Source organism: Dasypus novemcinctus, chromosome 26 (assembly GCF_030445035.2).
Source record: "Dasypus novemcinctus isolate mDasNov1 chromosome 26, mDasNov1.1.hap2, whole genome shotgun sequence".
Taxonomy (NCBI): domain Eukaryota; kingdom Metazoa; phylum Chordata; class Mammalia; order Cingulata; family Dasypodidae; genus Dasypus; species Dasypus novemcinctus.
Genome location: NC_080698.1, coordinates 47,869,095 through 47,888,535, shown reverse-complemented (window position 1 = coordinate 47,888,535; position 19,441 = coordinate 47,869,095). Strand labels below are relative to the sequence as shown.

Sequence of the window (19,441 nt, the reverse complement as noted above, 5' to 3'; positions counted from 1 at the left end):
AGCCAATCCCAGGAGGACATACGAGGCCAGTGAGTCGTCCGGCGTGAAGCGGGGTGGGCGGGCTTTTCCGAGGCGCGGAAGCGGTTGGTGAGATTTGGTCTAGCCGCCCGCCCTTGGCCTTGTCTCCTCAGAGGTTGTCCACCCAGCACGGAGAGGGCTTCCGCCTCAGCGGCCCGGCGGAAGTGGGTTGTATGCCCTCAGCCGCGGCTATTGGCAGTTCTCAAGAGCCCTTCGACTCCTCAGGGATGGTCCGCTCTCAGAGTCTTCCTCCACTAAAGACTCTTCAGAAAATCTACATTTGCCCTCCTCAGTTCGCCTCCAATGAACCTCTTCAGCAAGAATCGGGCCTGAATGCAGTTCTGCCCCCTCCGAGCCCTCGTGAACTGTCTCCGTGGTCTGTCCCCTGACCTGAAACTTTTCTGTCCTCAGCGCTCGCCCGCTAAGCTGCTTCCTTCTAAGGCCTCCTCATGGACTGTCCTGCAGAGGCCCGACGCCTTGGCCTGGACCGTAAAGCTGCCAGTTTTTCTCTCCAGTCTCAGGGCTTTCCTTCAACAAGACTCCCACCCTTTCACGCTTCTATGCTGAATGGGTTTGTGGCGGGGCTGCCTCTGAGGCAAGGCCCAGAGGCTTAGAAGAGCAGCAGTTCAATAAGTAGAGCTGACTTTTAAAGTCCGCAAGGACAAATGTGTGGCCCTGAGGCGGCCCCACTAGTCAAGTTGCCAATGCCAGCCTCCGAAGCCCAGGAAAGATGTAGCCTTTCTAACTTTCTTGAAGAAAGGCACAAAAGGCAGGGAGACATGAACTTTGTGCCATTTTTCACCTAGCATAGTGATTTTGGGTTGCTGTATGTGAATGATTAGACTGCAAGTTCTTTGACAGCAAAATCTGCAGCTGATTGGTCTTTGTGTCCCACCCACAGTACCTAGCATGGTGTCATGAGCCTGGTGTTAACACGAGCCAAATGCAGTCTGTCTCAGTTTGACACTTTAATAGCGGCAAGGCCTCAGGCAATTACTTCTTGCAGAGGTTGTCTCTTCTATAGGCATACCTGACAGGTATCCAGCACTTGGAAGGCATTCTTTAAATAACTGTTGGTTAAATCTGTATAGAAGATGTCAAGGTTGGGAATGAATGAAAAGCAACCCTTTACAACCCTGCTTTGTCCTCAGCAAAGCAGGGGGGTTCAGGAAAAGATCACATCTGTAGTGAACTCTGAAACATTTTGGGCTATTCTATTGGCAAAGGAGTTGAAGCATCTGAAGTCCAAGGAGGAATCGACACCTGACTCTTCCTCCCACTGTTGGCATATTTGGTTTAAGAGTCAGCTTTGTAGACAAGCAGACCGGAGTTCAAATTCTAACTCTGCAGTTTCCTAGATGTGGGAACTTTGGCAAGTTACTTAATTTTTCTACACCACACTGTCTTTGTGAGGATGACACCCTGTTAACATACCACATAGTTATTGCAAAGATTTCATGAACTCATGTATCTAAAAAAGGCCTGCCACTCAAGTTAAGTGCATGGGAAGTGGGAGCTATTATGTTATCTTTGCCATCATCTCATAAATGTGGCATGCACAGCAGCCAGCAACCACTTGGGCCCAGTTATTCACCATCCCCAAGGTAAAGAGCTTCCCTTTTTATACCCTTTGCTCTGGCAGAAGGCAAGGACCAAGAATTCCAAATAGACCATTTATTTTCTAAGAATCAATATATTTTCTTCCTTCGAAATAAATACAAACCAGTTTGAAAGGTAGGAGAATCTATGGGAATGGGGGAAGGAGAGTGGGGACAAGCCCCAGTCTTTTTTTTTTTTTTTTTAGTACCAAAGGACTCTGGCGCGACCCGGAAACGCAGTTACAAATGAGAATAATTTAAATTCTCCATTAATTACAGTATTTACAACAGCAGGGGAGGGGGTCACCTAGTGCCCCTCTTCCAGGCTGGACAGACATCAATCCCACTGCTAGGCTGAGTAGATGCCCGCTTACCTCACCACCTGCAGGGGCCTCAGGCCTCTAGGCAGTTAAAAGATTCTCCTGGCATTCGCAGGAAGAGGTGGTGTGATGGCCTATTTTATGCAGAGTCCTAACCTTGGTCCACCACCATGCCCTACAATGCTGTGAGGTCTCTGGGCTCTTTCTGGCCTGTGGGACCACCCCCTTCCTTGCCCAGAGCCACCATGGGCCCTTGGAGTGTTCTGTACAGTCCAGCTGCACGCAGGGCGGAAGGGACCTCCCCCACCCAGCTTCCCCTGAGACTGGCCCCAAGACCAGGAATGAGTCAGTGCAGAGGCCGGTGCCACTCCAGGACAGTGAGTAGAGGGGAGAGAGGTCACTGTAGCTTGGGCTGTGCTGGACAGGATCAGTCACTATCACTGGTCTCACTGCTCTGCTCGCCCTGCACCTTGCTGCGATGCTGCAGAGCTCTGTGGTAGGCGATCTGTACTGATTTGCGGATGTTAGACTTGCGGCCCTCCAGCATCTTCTCTTTGTCTAGGTCCTGGTTCACACCCAGAGGAACCAGCTTGGTCCTGGGCAACCACTGCCTATAGGATAAGGTGAAGATCAAATAAATGACCTCAGGGAGAGCAGCAAGCACCAGGCTTCCTCACAACTTCATTCATTCAAAAACACCCCCTAAGCACCCACTCTGGGCCAGGCTCCACGGTGGGCCCTGGGGTTATGGAGATGAATAGATACAGCCCTTAATCCCAAGGAACTGCTCAGTCTAGTAATAGCCCAACCAGCAGTCATTCTAGGGCGTAATCACAGGGTATTTATGTACAAAAAGAAGGAGCCTTAACCTAACCTGAAATAGCTACACTATCCCACAGGCTCCAGGCAGACTTCACTGACACTAAAAATATTCCCAATTAACAAAAAGACTACATATGTAAATGTGACATAACACAGATTCAGAACCTGAATGTTTATGCCTCCTTTATCCCCATCTTATCAACAGGGAGGCAGAGGTGAGAAAACTAAGTCAAGAAGCAATCTGAGTCTAGGTGGGGAACTGTCCTCTTATTTGTTACAGGCATTGATGGTCCTTTGGTTTCCATCTACAGCTATTCGTCAGCTGCTGTCCACTCACTCTTTCAGACTCATGGTCAACACAACCCTTTTGCTCTAACATCTGTTCCAAGTCACTCCTCCACTGGTTTGTGATGGCCCTATCTGTTGTTTTGAGTTTCCTGGCAGCCTGCTCCCATTCCACACATGGCTGTGAGTCACACTAAATGCTCCCCTCCCTCCCTTACCAGGTTCGCTTGTTGTCAAAGAAGAGGACGAGGTAGAGATGCTCTCGGGCTTCCTGGGTCATCTGCTCCCCAAGTTTCAGCACCTCCAGTGGGGGTACAGGGATGGGAACCCCATGGTGGAACATACCTTCCCGGGGCATCTTTGGATCAATGATCTGAAGGTGTAATAAGAGCCTGGTTTGATTCAGTCCACTTCCTCCCCAAAGCCTGCCTAGTCCAAGAATTCGGAGAGGTCTTCTGAATTGGGGACAGAAAAAGGTTATAATGCTGCTAAGATTGTACTGCTTCTTCCCATACTAAATTATTTAAGAACTCAAGGAGCAAGGGAAACGGAGAGATGGAGAAACTAACTAGAGGCCTCTGAGTAGCACTCAAGCTGCATCTGCTCGTAGTCTATCTGCCCAGGAACCAACCCTGTGCTTTGCAGATCAGCAGAGGGTAGGAAAAGTATGCTAACTGTGAGTCTGTGATCTCTGCAGATGGAAAGCAAGGGACACGACAGGAGAAGTGGAAACCTACCAGAGCCGGGTATGATGGATACCCTCGGCATTTGGCCCACACGAGGTCCAGAGCGTCCAGGGGGGAGTCCTCATCTTCCGACAGCCAGCCAGTTCCCCGACCTAGACTCTTCCTCACCACTTCACAGGAATGGGAGAGAGGGGACGGATCAGCAGCTGGAGGGCTGGCAAGGCCCTGATGCTGGGTCCCGGGCATCCCTGGCCCTGGGTGAGGATACTTACTGCTGTGGCCCACGCCGCGGCCAGTGCCCACGGAGTAGGCCTCGTTCTCAGTGCCTGAAGTATCCTCACTGCTGTCCTCAGGGAATGTACCCCGAGAGAAGGAGGGCTTGCCCCGGCCTTGTTTTGAGGGTGTTGTGCTGTAGGCAAAACAACAGAAGCTCAGCTCAAAGGAAAGGGGTGAGGAATGGCATGGTGGGTATCTTCTCCTCCTTAAGCCCCCAGGATCCTAGACATTTGAAAAGCAGGGGCTCAGTAAAAAGTTTCAGGCTCACATGCCCTCAGGGGCCAGCTGGTGATCTGACTGAAGGAAGTGGGTTGGTTATACAGTGGTGGGGATAAGTGCATACCCTATCTAAAATAGCAACTGCTACTCAGCTCCAATGTGATGCCATGGTGTCACTTGGTAACACTGGCCAGATTTGCCAGATCTTCTGATATTTAAATAGAATACAGAAACTTGGGAGTTTCACGTGATAGTTCTGGATTCCTTTTTTAAAAATCACCATGTTAGTCAAGCAAGATATGTCTGCAGGCCAAATCCAGGCCATCAGCCAGTTTATGCCCTCCATTTTAAACCACTGGCTCGACCCAAAATGGTTCCCTCAGTTTCATTATGGTGACACCCTGATCTATCTCTTTTATTTTGCAGAGAACCTTGGGTTTGAGCCATCTTAATCTAAGTTGATATGTCCACCAAGTTCCAATAAGGAATCCCAGAAAGGCCCATGAGTCCTTGAAGGGCATCCCTGGAGGCTGGCCTTGATCTGAAGGGCTGATACCTGGTCCGGTCTGAGGCAGCGCTGCTGCTACTACTGCTGCTGGACTCGGAATCTGAGCTGCTCCGGGGAAGGCTGCAGTCATTACGATAAACCAAGAAACTCTTCTTCACTGGCTGGTTTCCACTGCTGAAGCCATTAGCTGGTAAGTCTTGGTTGGGGGTAGGGGAAGAGGAGGAGGAAAGGAAACAGGAAGATGCAGATCAGAGAGGGCATGGGGGTGTGTGGTAGGGACTCAGAACTTGGGCACCCCTTCTGTGCTGGACAACTCCTCCCATCTTGGCCAGCAGAGCTAGCACTGGGCAGTGTCCACTACAGTTGGCCACAGCCCTGCCTCACCCCTTACACTTCCCTTCGTAGTTACTGGCCTTAGGGCACAAATGGCTTAAAGGGCAAGAGATGCCCAAGGAGGATGAGAAGAGAAAAGGTAAAGTGATAAAATGGAGGGGATCCTGGGTAGGGAATTGGCCACGTCATTGTTTCTGGACCTCAGGTTTCCCGTCTATAAAATGAGAGGGTGGAATGAAAGGATTCCTAAGGGCCCTTCTGGGTCTGACATTTTAAGGGAAAATAAAGGGATAGCTGGGAGTTATGCTGGGAAGAATGGCAACTTTGCTCACTCTCTTGGGGAGCTGGGTGATGGTGAGGCTCACCCATTGGGGGGTCTTCTGTGGACTTATCACTGTCGCTGTCTGAACTCGAACTGGGTCGGGGGCTCCTACCCCGCTTGCGCTGACGCAGGGAGCCCATGATGGGGAGCTGAGGGGGCCCGACAGGACTGCCTCCGTGGCTGGAGGTCATCTGGCTCTCCCGGTTTTTTGGGGGCCGGCCCGGCCTCTTGGGCGGTCCAGCTGTCTTCGGGTTCTTTTTGGAGAACAGAACTGAGGTTCTCCTGCCCACCTCATGTGCGGGGGTTGAGGACATGTTGGGACCGAGGCCTGGAGCAGAGAAAGAGAGAAGGAGAGTTGGTGAGGGGCCTGATGTGGGAAGGGTGCATGTCTAGGGTCATGTCCTGGGTGTATAGGATCATGACTCCAGCTAGAGTCGGGGAGAAGATCTCACGGACATAGAATTGGAAACATTGTCCTCTTATAAACACAGCAGAGGGGCAACTAAGAGGCCCCTGATTGGAACATGGGGAAGAAAGTGCAGCTATCTGTGGGGGAAGGACCTCTGCCTGGGGGATGGCAGTGCCTGAGGGTGCTGCAGAGCCAAAGTCTGGCATCTTTGGGGTCCAGCCAGCTATGGGGTTCAGACCTTTGCTTGTCTCCTGGCTGCTGCTCTCCTCAGCGGCACTGTCCGTCTGCCCGTCCTTGTCACAGGCTGCTGGATGGGGTGTCAGACTGCCCCGGCTTGAGGGGCCATACCGCTCAGGCCCATCCCGGCCAGTCTCTCGCTGGTGGGCAAGCTTCCTTCGCAGCGCCGTCATCTCTTTCTTGATCATCTTTGCACGCCGTGAGCGGCCAACACTCTGCTTGCTGGCATTCACTTCATTTAGTCGCTCTAGCAGCAATTTTAGCTGCTCTTCTACTGGTAGGTGCTTCTGGTTCTCTAGCAGGACCAACCGCTCTTCTTCTGCTGCTAGGGATGGGGGTTAGGAGGGAAAAGGTCAGACTGAGGGCAGCCCTCTGGGGCCCCTCAAACCTCAAGCAGAAAGAAACCCATACTCTCCCCACCTCAGCTTCTCACCAGGAGTGGCTGTAAAATGGCACATAAAATATATGTGGAATGGCAGGCATTGCTATTCATCCACCCAGTACGGCTTCCTGGGGAGCATTCTTAGGGATAAATGCCACTGCTCAGCCTAGCTGCTTCCTGCCTGCACTGCCTTCTCCCTGGAGGGGACTTTGGGAAAGCTGTCCATCCCTGGTATTGGCCTCTATGTATGTGTGTGACTTATCACCCACCATCTTCAGTGTGGTGTGGGGCCTCATCTCCAGTCAGACTGTGGGGGATATGCATGCCCGTCTCAAAGTCAATGCCCATCTTTTCTGCCTGACGCCGGGCCTGGCGGAGCACAGCACCACCCTGCTCACGGAGCCGCACTGCCGCTCGGTAGAAGATGGTGTCCTTCGCGTTGTACTTGAGGCAGTTGCTGACGATGAGGTTGAAGTCCTCCTCGAAATCATCAAAGTTCAGGTAGCGGTAAGCCTCCAAGTTTTGCTTCATGGTGAAAAAGTCCATGGGCTTTTTGATGTGATCTAGGTAGTCAGGTACCTGGAAGAGCAGGGCAGGTGTGTCTAAATGTAGATATGCCCCTTGCTCCCTCTGAACCCCTGATCCTAACATCCCCCTCTGAAATACATCCAGCAACCTCCTCCCACCACAGGCAGGTATATAACACAGGGAAAAGGAGAGCTGGATTTGGACCTGACTTTATCAGTCACATGCTGTGTGACTCTGGCAAGTCTTTTAACCTCTCTGGAGCTTCTTTTCTTCTCTTAGAAAATGGTGAAAAAATATCAAATCTATATCTTAGAGCCATGTGAGGCTTCGGTAAGAAAATGGCTAGAATTCTCTGAAAAATAATGCCACCTTACATTCTTGTATCTCTTTATTACTTATATTAAGACTTAAACAGAGGCTACTGCCTTAGGCCTCTCATTTTATACCTTTTAGAGAGAAGAGTCTGCCAGTCAGGACCTACAGCTTCAGAGCTGGTTCTTTAGGTGCTAAGCCTTCTAAAGTCTCCATTCTAGGGTTCAGCACCCAGAAGTGTCTTCCTGCCCTGGGATTATTAATTTGACAGACTCAGTCCCTGCCTCTGGGGAAGGAGTACAGACTGCCTCCTGTTCTGGGCCCTTGGAGAGTAACAGGGACAAGACAGAGTCCAGGTGAGGCATGTGGCTCCAGTTCATCCTTCCCCAGAGCCACCAAATCCCCCTCTTCAAGGTCCCCTTCTAGTCCCTGGCTCAGACCTGCAGCAGGGGTCCAACTGGGAGAGGAACAGAGAGAAGGTGGAGTGAGGGGAAGAGATTCTTACTTCGTCCAATTCGGTTACCTCAGACAGAGGGACCGGCTCGCTGAAGATGTTGCCTGTGTCCTTTTCTTGGAGTTGCTCTAAGGTTTTGCGAAGGAGGATGAGGAAAGGGGTCAGCTGCATCTCCATGGCGATCTGTTGGACCTTGATCTGACACACATAAAGGCCCTATCAGCCAGGCCCAGGCCAGTCTCCTGGCAGAGAGGTCACTATCCTTCCACCCCCAGCTGGGTGGGTTCAGTTATCAAGTCTCCACCCAATGAAACTTTTCCCTACTACTCTGGCCTTCCTATTCCTCTTCCTTGAACTTCTGGCACGGCTCCCTGCATCACCTAACTTAGGGTTCCATTCGCACTCCCCTGTAACATTCTGCTTCTGGTAGGCCTGAGAGCACATTGACAGTATCAGTGACTAACATCAGCCCTGTTGCTTCCTGGTCATGAAACACATGCTTTTCCGTCTCTTGGGTGTTTTCTCCTCTGTAAAATAAGGCCAGCCCAGGAGTACTCACCGTCTCCCTTTTGAGCTTCTCCCGTTTGCGGATCAATTCCACCAGCAGCCGAGCTCGCTCCAGGTCATGCCGGAGCCGTTGCCAGGACTTGAGCTGTTCTTTGAGGGCCCAGTTCTTATCCTCAGAATCCCTCTGTAGAGGCAAAAGTGGAACAGGAGATAGTGAGAGAGCCAGAGGAAAGGCCAGAAGGGGAGAAGAGAGCCCAGGGGAACTTGGGTCTGTAGGCTGAGCCAAAGAAGGAACACAGTGATTATTGGCACACTTGCTGGCTAAAGTGGGAACTACTCAATCTGTGTCTCTCCAGGGCCTGGCACAAAGCATATGCTTAGTAAATGTGTATTAAGTGAATGAATGAACATATAGGAACAATGCCCTTCCATCAAACGCATAACCTGTAAAGATTTCATCCTGAGCCTGGTTTGAGGGCAGCTTAAAAGAGGAAATAGCCTAAGCTCTGACAACAAAAGCCATGATTGCTAATCTCTGTCCTCCTCCCCCTGACCCCAGTCCCCAGAACCCAAAGGGAATCTGACACGGTACCCCAACTTGGTCACAGTTCCTCTGAGATTGCAGATGTGTCTGCAGGCGACGTAGCAGTGGGACACCATTCCGCGACTGCCTCTTCAGTGTCCAATAGCTGTGCAGCCTCTGCATGAACTGGCTCTTCCTCTGGATAGTCAGGCGGTTGGTGATTTTGCTGAGCCTGGGAGGCAGAGGAACAAAGAGAAAAATCTGCTGGGTCCAGCTTCTCTTAAACAAAACTGGGGTCTCTGGCTGTGGAAGTTCCTGAATGAGGCTGAATGGGGAATAAGTCTCTTGTCGAAAAGGCCTGAGACACTGGGCTGAAGGCAAAGAGGAGCAAAGGGTGCCCAGCACTGAAGCAGCATCCCCTAAAACTGCTCCTGTCACTGCAGCCCAGAATAATTTCTGGTCCTGGGATTCCCATTCAGACTGAGCCTTTGAAAGCTTAAGATCAAGTATAATTGTACAGCAAACTATGGTAAATCAACTAACTAGCATAAGAGGCAGTTAAAAATACTGGTGACAACCCAAATGAGCAACAGTAACCACTTCTTAACTCCTTGAACCTCTCCTTCCTCTCTCTTTCATTCCATCTCTTCTTATGACTAGTCGCTACCCCCATCCTCTTTCCTCCTAACCTAACAAATCCCACCATCAAAATGAAGCCATCAGCAACAGGGCTGATGCTGGAGTCACTGATGCTAACAGTTTAAAACACCTGTTAGGTTTGCCAGATAAAGGTGACCTGCTAAAGACACCTTTTCCTGGAATTTTTTTTTTAAGCTTCTGTGCAGTTCCTGATAGGAAAAAGGAAACCCAGCCCTGCCACTTCACTCTGGGCCCATCTGTTCCTCCCCAGGAGGGCATCTTCTTCCCTCGCCTGCCTGTTCTCCTGCACCCCGCATACCTGTGTGGCGGGATGCAGGGCACTGACACCACAGGTGCTGCTGCCCGCTTCTCTGCCAGGATCTTCCGCGCCTTCTTCATCTTGATCCGGGACTTGGCCTTGGCCTTCTTGACCTTCTCTGAGCTCCAGCCCTTACCCTCATCCTCCTCCTCGTCCTCGTCCTCCTCACCTTCACTGTGGGACAGGGCAGGTAGACGGCGTGCTGAACCTGGGGGCGTGTGGATGTCGCAGTAGGCTGTCTTGCGGACGCTGAAGGAAGTGCCATTGGCACCCGTCTCCCTCACAGGCTCCATCTTCATGTAAAGGCCGGCCTGCTGAGCGCATGTCACATGGAAGGCTGTGTAGCAGTTGGCCTTGTGGCACTGGATGCAGGCTCCTGAGCCCCGCTGTTTGCAAATGTAGCAGGTGAGCTTCCAGCGAGCTGGTGGGATGTGCTCGATGCTGTCAATAGGCTCTAGGAAGACCGTGTTGGCAAAGCAGACCTCGGGGATCCACAGGGCACACACCACATGGGCCCAGCGCCCGTCATCTGTCTGCTTGAAGGCACCACCCTTGTTGGGGCACAGGGCACAGTCCACAGCACGGGAGGGTGACTGCAGGCAGCGGCGGCACAGCCACTGGCCCTCGGGGATGTAGGGGACACCGTAGCACTCCTGGTGCACAGCCAGGTTGCACATGTCACAGAAGAGGATGACATTGCTGTTCTGGCACTCACCATCATTGCAGATACAGCACACAGCATCCTCGTCCACTAGTGCATTGGGGTCGCCTTTATTGTGGCTCTCAAAGTATGACTCCTTCTCTAGCCGGTCCATTAGGTACTCAAAGATCTCTTGTGGGATAGGACTCACACCCTCTGTCTTCCGCCGCTCGTTCATGATGTCAAGCCAGATGTAGTCCTCCTCATCCATGTCATACTCTACCTCCTCATCCAGCTCCTCTGCCGACTTCTCAATGTACCTACAGTGCACACACAGCTTAGTATCATATGGGTGAGATTTCCTTCCCTCAAAGACAAGTAGTTACATTTATCGAGCACTTACTGTGCCACGCCAATGACTTTACATGTGTAGTTTCACCTTAACCCAGGTTGGTACTATAGGTACCTATGTCTGTTGTAGGTACTATAATCATTCCCATTTTACAGAAAAGGAAACCTAAGGCTTGGGTAGGTTGTAAGAAAGTGGAAGAGCAGGGATGTGAGCCCAGGCAGGCCAACTCCAAAGCTCATGTCCTGGCTGCCAGATGACCATCTCCCTTGGGGTACAGAGGTTCAGCCAGACTCCTGAAGCGAGGTGGGTGAGGTAGCTAGGACCCACTGGGGGTGATTCTGGATGGTAGTGCAAAGAGTCTGGGGAAGGAAGGTCCTTGGTATCACTTGCAAATTATATATAAATCATTTTAGCACCAGCTGGAAGGGCCCTGACTGTAAGAAGGACTTGGTGATGCTGTGGGTCATTCAGTCAGAGCATTAGCTCAGGGCTCCCTCCAATTCTAAGTACTTATTTGCTACATTTGTTCTCTGGTTAGCCTTGGGAGATAAGTCATAATAGCTAAGATTTACTGGACATTTACTATTAACCAGGCATTGTGTTGTGTTGTTACATTTAATTCTCACATAGCCACAGGGTCAATGTTCTTATTGTCCCCATTTTACAGATGAGGAAACTGAAGTTTCAGAAGTTAATTAACTGCCCAGTACACCTAGGCCACCCAACCCATAAGTGGCAGAGCTGGGATTCAAACTCCAGCCCCAAAGCTCTTACCTCTAACCTACACACTCAGTGGACCAACAGGACTGGAGCTGAGGGCCACTCCAGGTGCCTGTAACACAGAGCAGGTTCCCCACAATCTCGCCATGCTGAGTGGCCCAGATGCTAGTACTGTGAAGCCACGGGATCCAAGGAAAGAATAGGACTTTGGCTTCTAGCAAACCTGGATTTAAATCCTGGCTCTGCTACTTTGTGACCATCAGGCATCACTGCTCTCCTCTGAACCTCAGTTTCATTGATGATAGAATGAGGATAAGATAAGCTACTCACAAAGACACTATCAGGATTAAATGGAATTACAAAAATGAATGCTAAATCAAGTGGCACACAGCAGGGCCCTCCCCTCCTTACATAGGAAATGGGGTTCTGGCTGCTATAGCAAGTCAGGCAAGCCTAGGCTTGAGCCATACTACCTGGGCTCTGTACAATGGTAGGCAAGTGACCTAATGCCCCTGAGCCTTAGTTTCCTAGTGATGCTATTTTGAACTTATTTCACACAGCTGTTATGAGCATTAAATGAGCTAATACAAGTAAATTGCTTAGAACAGTGCCTGGCATGGAGCAAATACTCAGTAAATGTTAGCTTTATCATTAGCTATTGCAGAGCCCTCACCCACCTTGCCTGGTATTGTAGCTATATATGTGTCTAACTCCTCCAATAAAGGATAGAGGCAACAACCATGCCTGATTCACCACACAGAAATAGGTGCTCAGCATAGTTCAGTGTTGTTCGTTTCAAAGGCATTTTGAGGGAGGAAGGGAAGACAGGGACTAAAACATTGTGTCTCTAGGGAACAGCTTCTTAGCTCTTTACCTCTTTCCTAAAGTGAGTGCAACGTCTTCATCTTTGACTGAGGGTGGGACTCAAGGCTGGTGTGAACCATCTACCCTCTTCTAGACCTTGGCATCAGCTCTCTTGAGCACCAGTTCGCAACCTTTTCTCTGCCATGATACACAGGACATTATGTAATGTTGTGTAACATATTCCCACAGGGCACCCAGATTACAGGCTGTGGCACTAATAAGGTAGGCTGCATGTCACATATAATTCTTGACATATCAGCTGACACTCTACCCTCTCTCTCTCCCACTAAGAAAGCATATCAGAATGCAAGCAAGGGGAAGCGGACGTGGCTCAATGGACAGAGCATCTGCCTACCATATGTAGAATCCAGGGCGCGATACCCAGAGCGTCCTGACCTGTGTGGTAAACTGGCCCACGCACAATACCACTGCACGCAAGCAGGGCCATGCCACGCAGGGGTGCCCCTGTGTAGGGGAACCCCATGCACAAGGAGTGCACCCCACAAGGAGAGCTGCACTGCATGAAGAAAGCGCAGCCTGCCCAGGAGTGGAGCCGCGCGCACAGAGAGCTGATGCAGCAAGATGATGCAACATAAAAGAGATGCAGTTTCCTGGTGCCACCTGACAATGCAAGCAGATGCAGAAGAACACACAGTGTACGGACAGAGAGAGCAGACAATAAGGGGGAAGGGAAGAGAAAGAAATACAATAAATCTTAAAAAAAAAAAAAAAAAGAATGCATGCAAGAAGTAATGTTATTAGAAAGATGACCTCAAGTGTTCTCTGATTTATATAAAAAGTCATTTCTAAAACTTGGGCAGTTCTACTAGGAGTCATAACAAATAATACGCAATACACTTCCCCAAATGATTGCAACACAAGCTGAGAACTGCTGCCCTGGAGAAAAGGTCTGATCCCCAGGAGTCAAAGAGTGATCTGAGTCAAAGGAAGAAAAGAAGGAACTGAATGAGCTGGGCTGGGCTGCCTATCAGAGCAAAGAGAGCTACAGGGCTGTTAGGAGTAAGGGTACAGCTCAGAGAGGAGTCTAGGGGTGTGAGTGTGTGGGGGGGAGGGTGCTGGGGCTGGTATGGCAGTCAGTGTTAATAGAGAGAGAGGCCATGGAAAGCCAGAAGGAAGTGGCGCTGGGCTGAACAGATGAAAGATCAGGAGAGAGGAAGAGGGAAACAAGCAATAAATTGAACAGGGGAGAAGAAACTGACTTACTGGGCCATATCACTTGGGTTCCCACAGATTTGCTTTTTAAAAACTATGATTTAACATAACATCATGTCAGCTGCATTTTTGGTAAAATCTGGCTTCCACATAAAAGCCTCTATGACAAATCCTTCTCAGAGATCAGGCCTTCTGATTAGTTAACAAGGATTGCTACTTAACTCTCATCAGAATGCCCTCTTTGCCTTGGGTGCCAAGATACTCAGAACTAAGTTCCACTCTTAGTTTTTGTACCATCCTTCAGCTAGGGTTTCTGGATGTAGCTTCAGCAGCCCCTCCTCATCTTATGTTAAAGAAGTTTAGTTTAGGGAAACGGATATGGCTCAGTGGATAGAGCTTCCTTCTACCTATCAGATAGGAGGTCCAAGTTTTGATACCCAGGGCCTCCTGGCCCGTGTGGTGAGCTGGCCCACATGGAGTGCCGCTGTGTACAAGGAGTGTTGCCCCACACAAGGGTGCCCCCACGCAAGGAGTGGCCCCCCTGCACAAGGAATGCAGTCCCCACACAGGAGTGCAGACCGCCCAGGAGTGGAGCTGCCCACACGGAAAGCTGATGCAGCAAGATGACGCAACAAAAAAGAAACACAGAGAAGAGACAATATGAGACACAGCAAATTAGGGAGCTGAGGTGGAGCAAGAGAATGATCACCTCTCTCCCACTCCAGATGGGTTCCTGGAGCCGCCTAATGAGAATACAACAGACAAAGAAGAACACACAACAAATGGACACAGAGAGCAGACAATGGGAGGGGGAGAGGGGGAGAAATAAGAGATAAATAAAAAGAAGATGAACAGAGAGCAAGCACAAATGAGAAAAGGGGAGAAATAATAAATAAATGAATGAGTGAAATTTAGTCTTATTCTACCTGTGCCTTCATGAAGAGCCACTGAAACTAATTTTGGGGAAGAAGGGAGGTAAAAAGAAACAATTAAATGAAATAAATAAAAGGGCCATTGGTGAAGTACAAAACACAAGGTGAAGGAAATATGCTTAAGTATACTGAAGGATGGATGATGGCAGCAGAAGAAATAACAAGAAAGTTATATCTGCAAGTTTACAAACCTTATGAAATCAGCATACCGAGCTTTTTACCTTTGGGCAAGCAGAGTAATAGTGCACTTACTTGCAGATGGGGTTATTAGGAAACCAGAAGTTGGGTGAGTTGCCCAAGGTCACTCAGTGTGTAAGTGAAGAAGTTCGGGAATCAAGAACAGGATCTTTGGTACAGTGAAAATACTGCCGCTCTGGAGACAAGAGGAATCTGGGTATGAATCCTAGTTCAGTTCAGCTATCTATTGGCAAGTGTCTTTTGACAAGCCTAGTCTCCTTTCTAGGCTGTGGTTTCCTCATCTGTGAAATGAGGACAGTACCTACCTGAGAGAGCTGTTGTGGGAATAAGATGAATGACTGCAAACCATGTGGCAGTGTATAGTAAGTGCCACTGTCTTTTGCTGGAGTACGTTTCCTTTCTCTGCCCTGGCAGGACCAGTGTGCCTATTCTGTCCTTTATCCTTGCCTCTCTCCTATCTGCCTTCTGTCATCTGAGCCCTGCTCCATCCATTTTCCAGAGTTGGGGGGTGGGAGTGGCCTTACCGGTAATAGGAAGTTGGCCGGGGCGGGGCATCTGGGGTATCCTGCTCCAGCTCCCTGTATACCACCTCTGGTAGCTTAGGAGTAGTGCTCGCAGAAGCATTATGGTGGTGGTGATGGTTGGAGTCCTTGCGCTTCTCCTTGTTCTTATGCTTGCCTGACTTAGGAGTAGCAGCTGGTGTCTCAGTGTTCTCCTTATTGCTGCCATTCTCAGGGGCCTCTTCAGGAGCCTCTTCATCTTCTGACACCACATCTAGGTTGTCAAAAATGCTGATGCGGTGGACACGGCCATGCAGGTCTACCTCCACCATGCGCTGAGCCTGTGCATAGCTCATCACCTCACGGCCTGGTGACTGTGACACCTCCGAGGGGCTGGGCGACTGCTTGTTGGCTGGGCGTGACTGGCGCCCCTTCTTCTTGTGCTTGCGGAGCGGTGTCTGCTGTGGAGGTGGCGGGTTGTCATGGTCATAGTGGTATAGGTGGTACTCAATACCACTGTAGCTCTTGTAGACCTTGCGGCAGGTCTCCACAGGGCACTCATATGGTGGCTTAGTCGCCCGCAAGTTGTGGCAGAAAGTCTTCACATCAAAGTCCACCCCCATGCTGTCACATCTAGAATGCAGAAATCAGTTAGCATAGGCCTAGGATGAGCTTCCTGGCTACTTGCTTCAGAGACCCCACTCCCTCCTGACCTCCTTCTCCCCAGGGGTCAACAGGTTCTAACCAGCCCACCTCTACAGCATCTCCAAATGCCATTTTCTCCACTATGGCCCTAGTCTGGGCCTCATTTCCTTTTGCCATCCTGATCTAGGTCTCAACTCCTCTAGCCTTACTTCTCATGATGCAGCCAGAGTGATCTTTCCACCACATGGTGAGGATCATGCCAATCTCTTGATGAAACGTCTCCAGATGCTCCCCACTTCCTTTAGAATAATAGTCAAATTCCCTAGGATGGCATTCAAGGCCCTCCTTTCACTGTTTGGTCCTTCCGATACTTCTTTCCAGACTCTTTTTCACCAGGTACAGCTGGGCTTGTCTACCCTGAGCAAGCTGCCTGAAAATGTTATGACCTCTCATTTCTGCAAGTTGACCTCTATTTGGAATGGCCCTCCATCCTTTCTAATTGGTGAGCTCCTCATTATTCTTCAAAACCCAGCTCAAGTCCTACTTCTGTTATGACTTCTTTGACTTTCCCACGGGGAGCTGTGTTCCCATAGCATTCCATTCTCACCTCTACCACAACTTCACCACACTGGAAGTTCTTTGTCTCCTCCCACTAGATTGGGAGCTTGTGTAGTATAGACACCAGAGCCTACCCACCACTATGTACAGCAGTACCTGACATATAGTGAACACTAAGTTTTGGTGAAGGAATGAATAACTGTCGAATAAGGCAATCACCAGGTATGCAGTTAAGAGAAATGGGATGAAGGCTACTGTTAGCCCACAAAGAAGCTTGAATGGGTGACCAATGACTTGGTCCTGGACTCTTAGCAGAAATCACAAGATCACAGAATAAATCAGTTCATTTCTGAGGCCTTTAGGGGGAGCCTATGCCCTGGTCCTGGGACTGGGGTGGGGGATGTAGAGTGGAGCCAAGTGAAAACTGAGGTCATTTAGTCAGGGACAGTAATGAGTATGTTTTACATTTGACCTCTTCATCCACTCATGCCCGCAGCATTTACTAAGTGTCTACAAACTGCCAGGCTGGATGGATATAAACATGAACAGGACAACCAGACCAGGCACACTCAGCTCCACGCAGGCCAGGCCCTCCGGCTCTCCCAGACCTCCTCCCCACTGTTTCTGGGTGAGTGGAGACAGCAGATGGTACCAGCCCCCTGAAGCCAGCTTGGTCAGAGACTGCTCCAATTTCTCTCGGCCTAGTTGAGTTCAACAATTCAGCTAGAGGCTTGGCTACCCTCCCAGGCAAAACCACTGGGAGCTCCCCAACAAACTGGGATCCCTCTCCCCGATTCCTCTAGGCCTCTCTCTTCATTTGGCTTGACCCAGGCAAGTGGGCCACCTCAGCCCCTCCTGTCAACGGTCCCCAACTTCCACAACCAAGGCAGCGACACATGCAACTCCAACTCACTTCCACTTCCTACCTGCAGCTGTGTCTTTAAGCACAAAGCAACCGGAGGAGCAAACAAGCTCTCAGCTTTCGATGCTGAGTCCCCGGTGAACGCTGCAGCTCTGCCGCCCTGGCTCCCTAAGTAGCACGCCACCCCCGGCAGACGTCCCGCTGGGACCCTAAGGCAGAAGCACCGGGCGTTGAGAACTTAGACCTGAACGCCCGCGGGGAGGGCCTGGGGCCCTGAAGTAGGGCGGCTGCACCTGCCCCCGAGCTCAGGGGGCCCAGGGGACCTCAGGAAGTGAGGGGCGGGGGCCGGAGGGATCAACCCGGGCCGCAGCGGTGCCCACAGCCTTCTCCCGGATGCGGCGGCGCTTCCCTTTTGCCGAAGTGTTACAAGTTAAACAAGGTTCCCCTCCGGCCATTGGCCCAGGCAACCCTGAACGATACACTGTTGCCCCGGAATGCCCGCTGGAAGCACACGCACTGTCAGTTCTCCCCGCTGGAGTGGCCCGAAGGACACCGGAGCGGGCCACTCAGTGTGCGCCCCACGAAAGTAGCTTACCCGTCCCCCGGCCGCACTCACCGGCCACCTCGAGTCCGGGCTCATCGCCGAGGGTGCCCCCCGGGGCTCCGACCCCTCTTGGGGAGGCCGGCGGGGAAAGAAGGGACGAGAAAGGAGAGCCCCAACTCCGGGGACCGCAGCCCTCGCCACCGCGGCCCCCCGACGCCCAGCGCTCTGGCCCCGGCTCCCCGGGATTCCCGCGCTGACCCCTGCCGCTCCCGGTCCCGCCGGCGCCCCGGTGTTTCGACTCCGTCGGGCGCGGCTGGTCCCTGCCCGTTTCGCAGGCCCTTAGGCTGCGCGGCCTCGGGACTGATGCCGCTGGAACAATGGAGGCTCCGGAAGGCAGCGCGGGGACGGCAGCAGCACAGACGGTGGCGGCAAAGGCAGCGGCAGCGGCGGCAGCAGCGGCGGCGGCGACGGCGTCTGCGCCGGGTAAACGCGGCGCCGCGGCCCTGCTGAGCTGCACTTTCGCTATGGACCCCCCCCCCCCGCCCGCTGAGGCTCGAGGGTTCATTCTCTGGGACTCGGAAGGCTTCCTGGCTATTCCAAAGAGCTTTTCTGGCACTTCCATCTTAGAGTTGAGTTTCTGGACTGAAACCGCGGTATTCGGGGCCCGGGGGTGCCGGGCCGTTTGTGGCGAATCTGCGGCCACGGACGGTGAGCTCGGGCCTGGGCGAGAGGAGCCCGCCCTTCTCCCCTCCCCCTCCTCCCTCCCTTTTCTCTTCCTCCTCCCTCCCACCTCCCGCTGGCGCCGAGGCTGCGGTAGGGACCTGGCGTTGGTCTCCGTGGAAGGGGACGAGGCGGGACCGGAACCGCGGGGCGGGGCTGGGGCAGGGCCTGGAGCAAGAGGGACGCGGGCTGAAGCCTGAGGGGCCCGGGTGATGGGTAGGGGCGGGGCGGGGCTGGAAGAGAGTAGCTTTGGCTATGGGGCGGGGCCTACAGGAAGTGGGCGGGTTTTTTGTAAAGCGGGATCCAGTAAGGAGGAAAATGGGGACCAAGCAGGGTAAGGGGTGGGGCCAAACAGAAGGGCGGGCCGCCGGAAAATAAGGGGCGGGGCTTGGGAGGCCTGAAGGGCGGGGCGGGGCTGGGGATAAAGGAGAAAGCTGGGAAGAACGGCGCGAGGCGGAAGGGAAAAGGCAGGGCCTGGTGAAAGTAAAGGGGCGGGGCTGGAGGGAAAGGGCGGGACCTGGCTAGGGGTTACGGGGCGGGGCTGTCGGAAGGGGGTGGAGCTTGAGAATGATAAAGGGTCAGGGCCTGGAGGGAAGGTGTGGAACTGAAGGAAGGGGCTGGGTTTGGGAGGAGCCTGGGGCTGTTGGGCTGTGAAAGGGCTTGTGTATGGTTAACTGGCGGGATTCAGGTGCTGGGGATCCTGTGGTTTGGTTGGGAAATGCAGCATGGCTACGGGTTGCTAGTGGGAAGATGGTGTCAATACAGCTGTTTTGAATGTGACTAGCTATGTGAACTTGGGCAAATTGTTGAATTCTTCCTATCTCAACTTCCTTATTTGTAAAACAGCTCGAAAACTCTGTTTTCAGTTTTGCGGGACTTCGGAGAACCTGGATGCCAAGGAGAATCCACTTTTTACACAATGCTTGTTACTGAGCCTCTCCAGTTTTGCCATCAAAGAGGAGCGTGAAAGCATCTTCCGGGAGTCTGGGGCAAAGCCCAAAGCATCTATAAGTTTCTGTTTTATTTTAAAATTGAG

At 51.7% G+C, this 19,441-nt stretch overlaps 1 protein-coding gene across 11 annotated transcripts; it reads right to left on the bottom strand.

The window, feature by feature from the left end:
* Positions 1–1,677: 1,677 nt before the first annotated feature.
* Positions 1,678–18,157, bottom strand: BRPF1 (bromodomain and PHD finger containing 1). Of its 11 annotated transcripts, none has more exons than XM_058288584.2 (14): positions 17,737–18,157; positions 15,101–15,709; positions 9,698–10,657; positions 8,809–8,971; positions 8,269–8,400; positions 7,761–7,907; positions 6,685–6,994; positions 6,035–6,358; positions 5,431–5,715; positions 4,781–4,928; positions 4,002–4,138; positions 3,781–3,899; positions 3,262–3,416; positions 1,678–2,547 (listed from the first exon to the last, which is right to left on the bottom strand). In XM_058288584.2, exons 2-14 carry the CDS (start codon positions 15,697–15,699, stop codon positions 2,364–2,366), a joined length of 3,663 nt encoding a protein of 1,220 aa, XP_058144567.1. In that variant the 5' UTR covers positions 15,700–15,709; positions 17,737–18,157; the 3' UTR covers positions 1,678–2,363. The 11 variants fall into 11 exon arrangements, with proteins under 11 accessions (XP_058144567.1, XP_004452720.1, XP_004452722.1 ...); XM_004452663.4 differs by having other exon boundaries at positions 17,758–17,851; XM_004452665.4 differs by having other exon boundaries at positions 1,804–2,547; positions 7,779–7,907; positions 17,758–17,956.
* Positions 18,158–19,441: the final 1,284 nt, after the last annotated feature.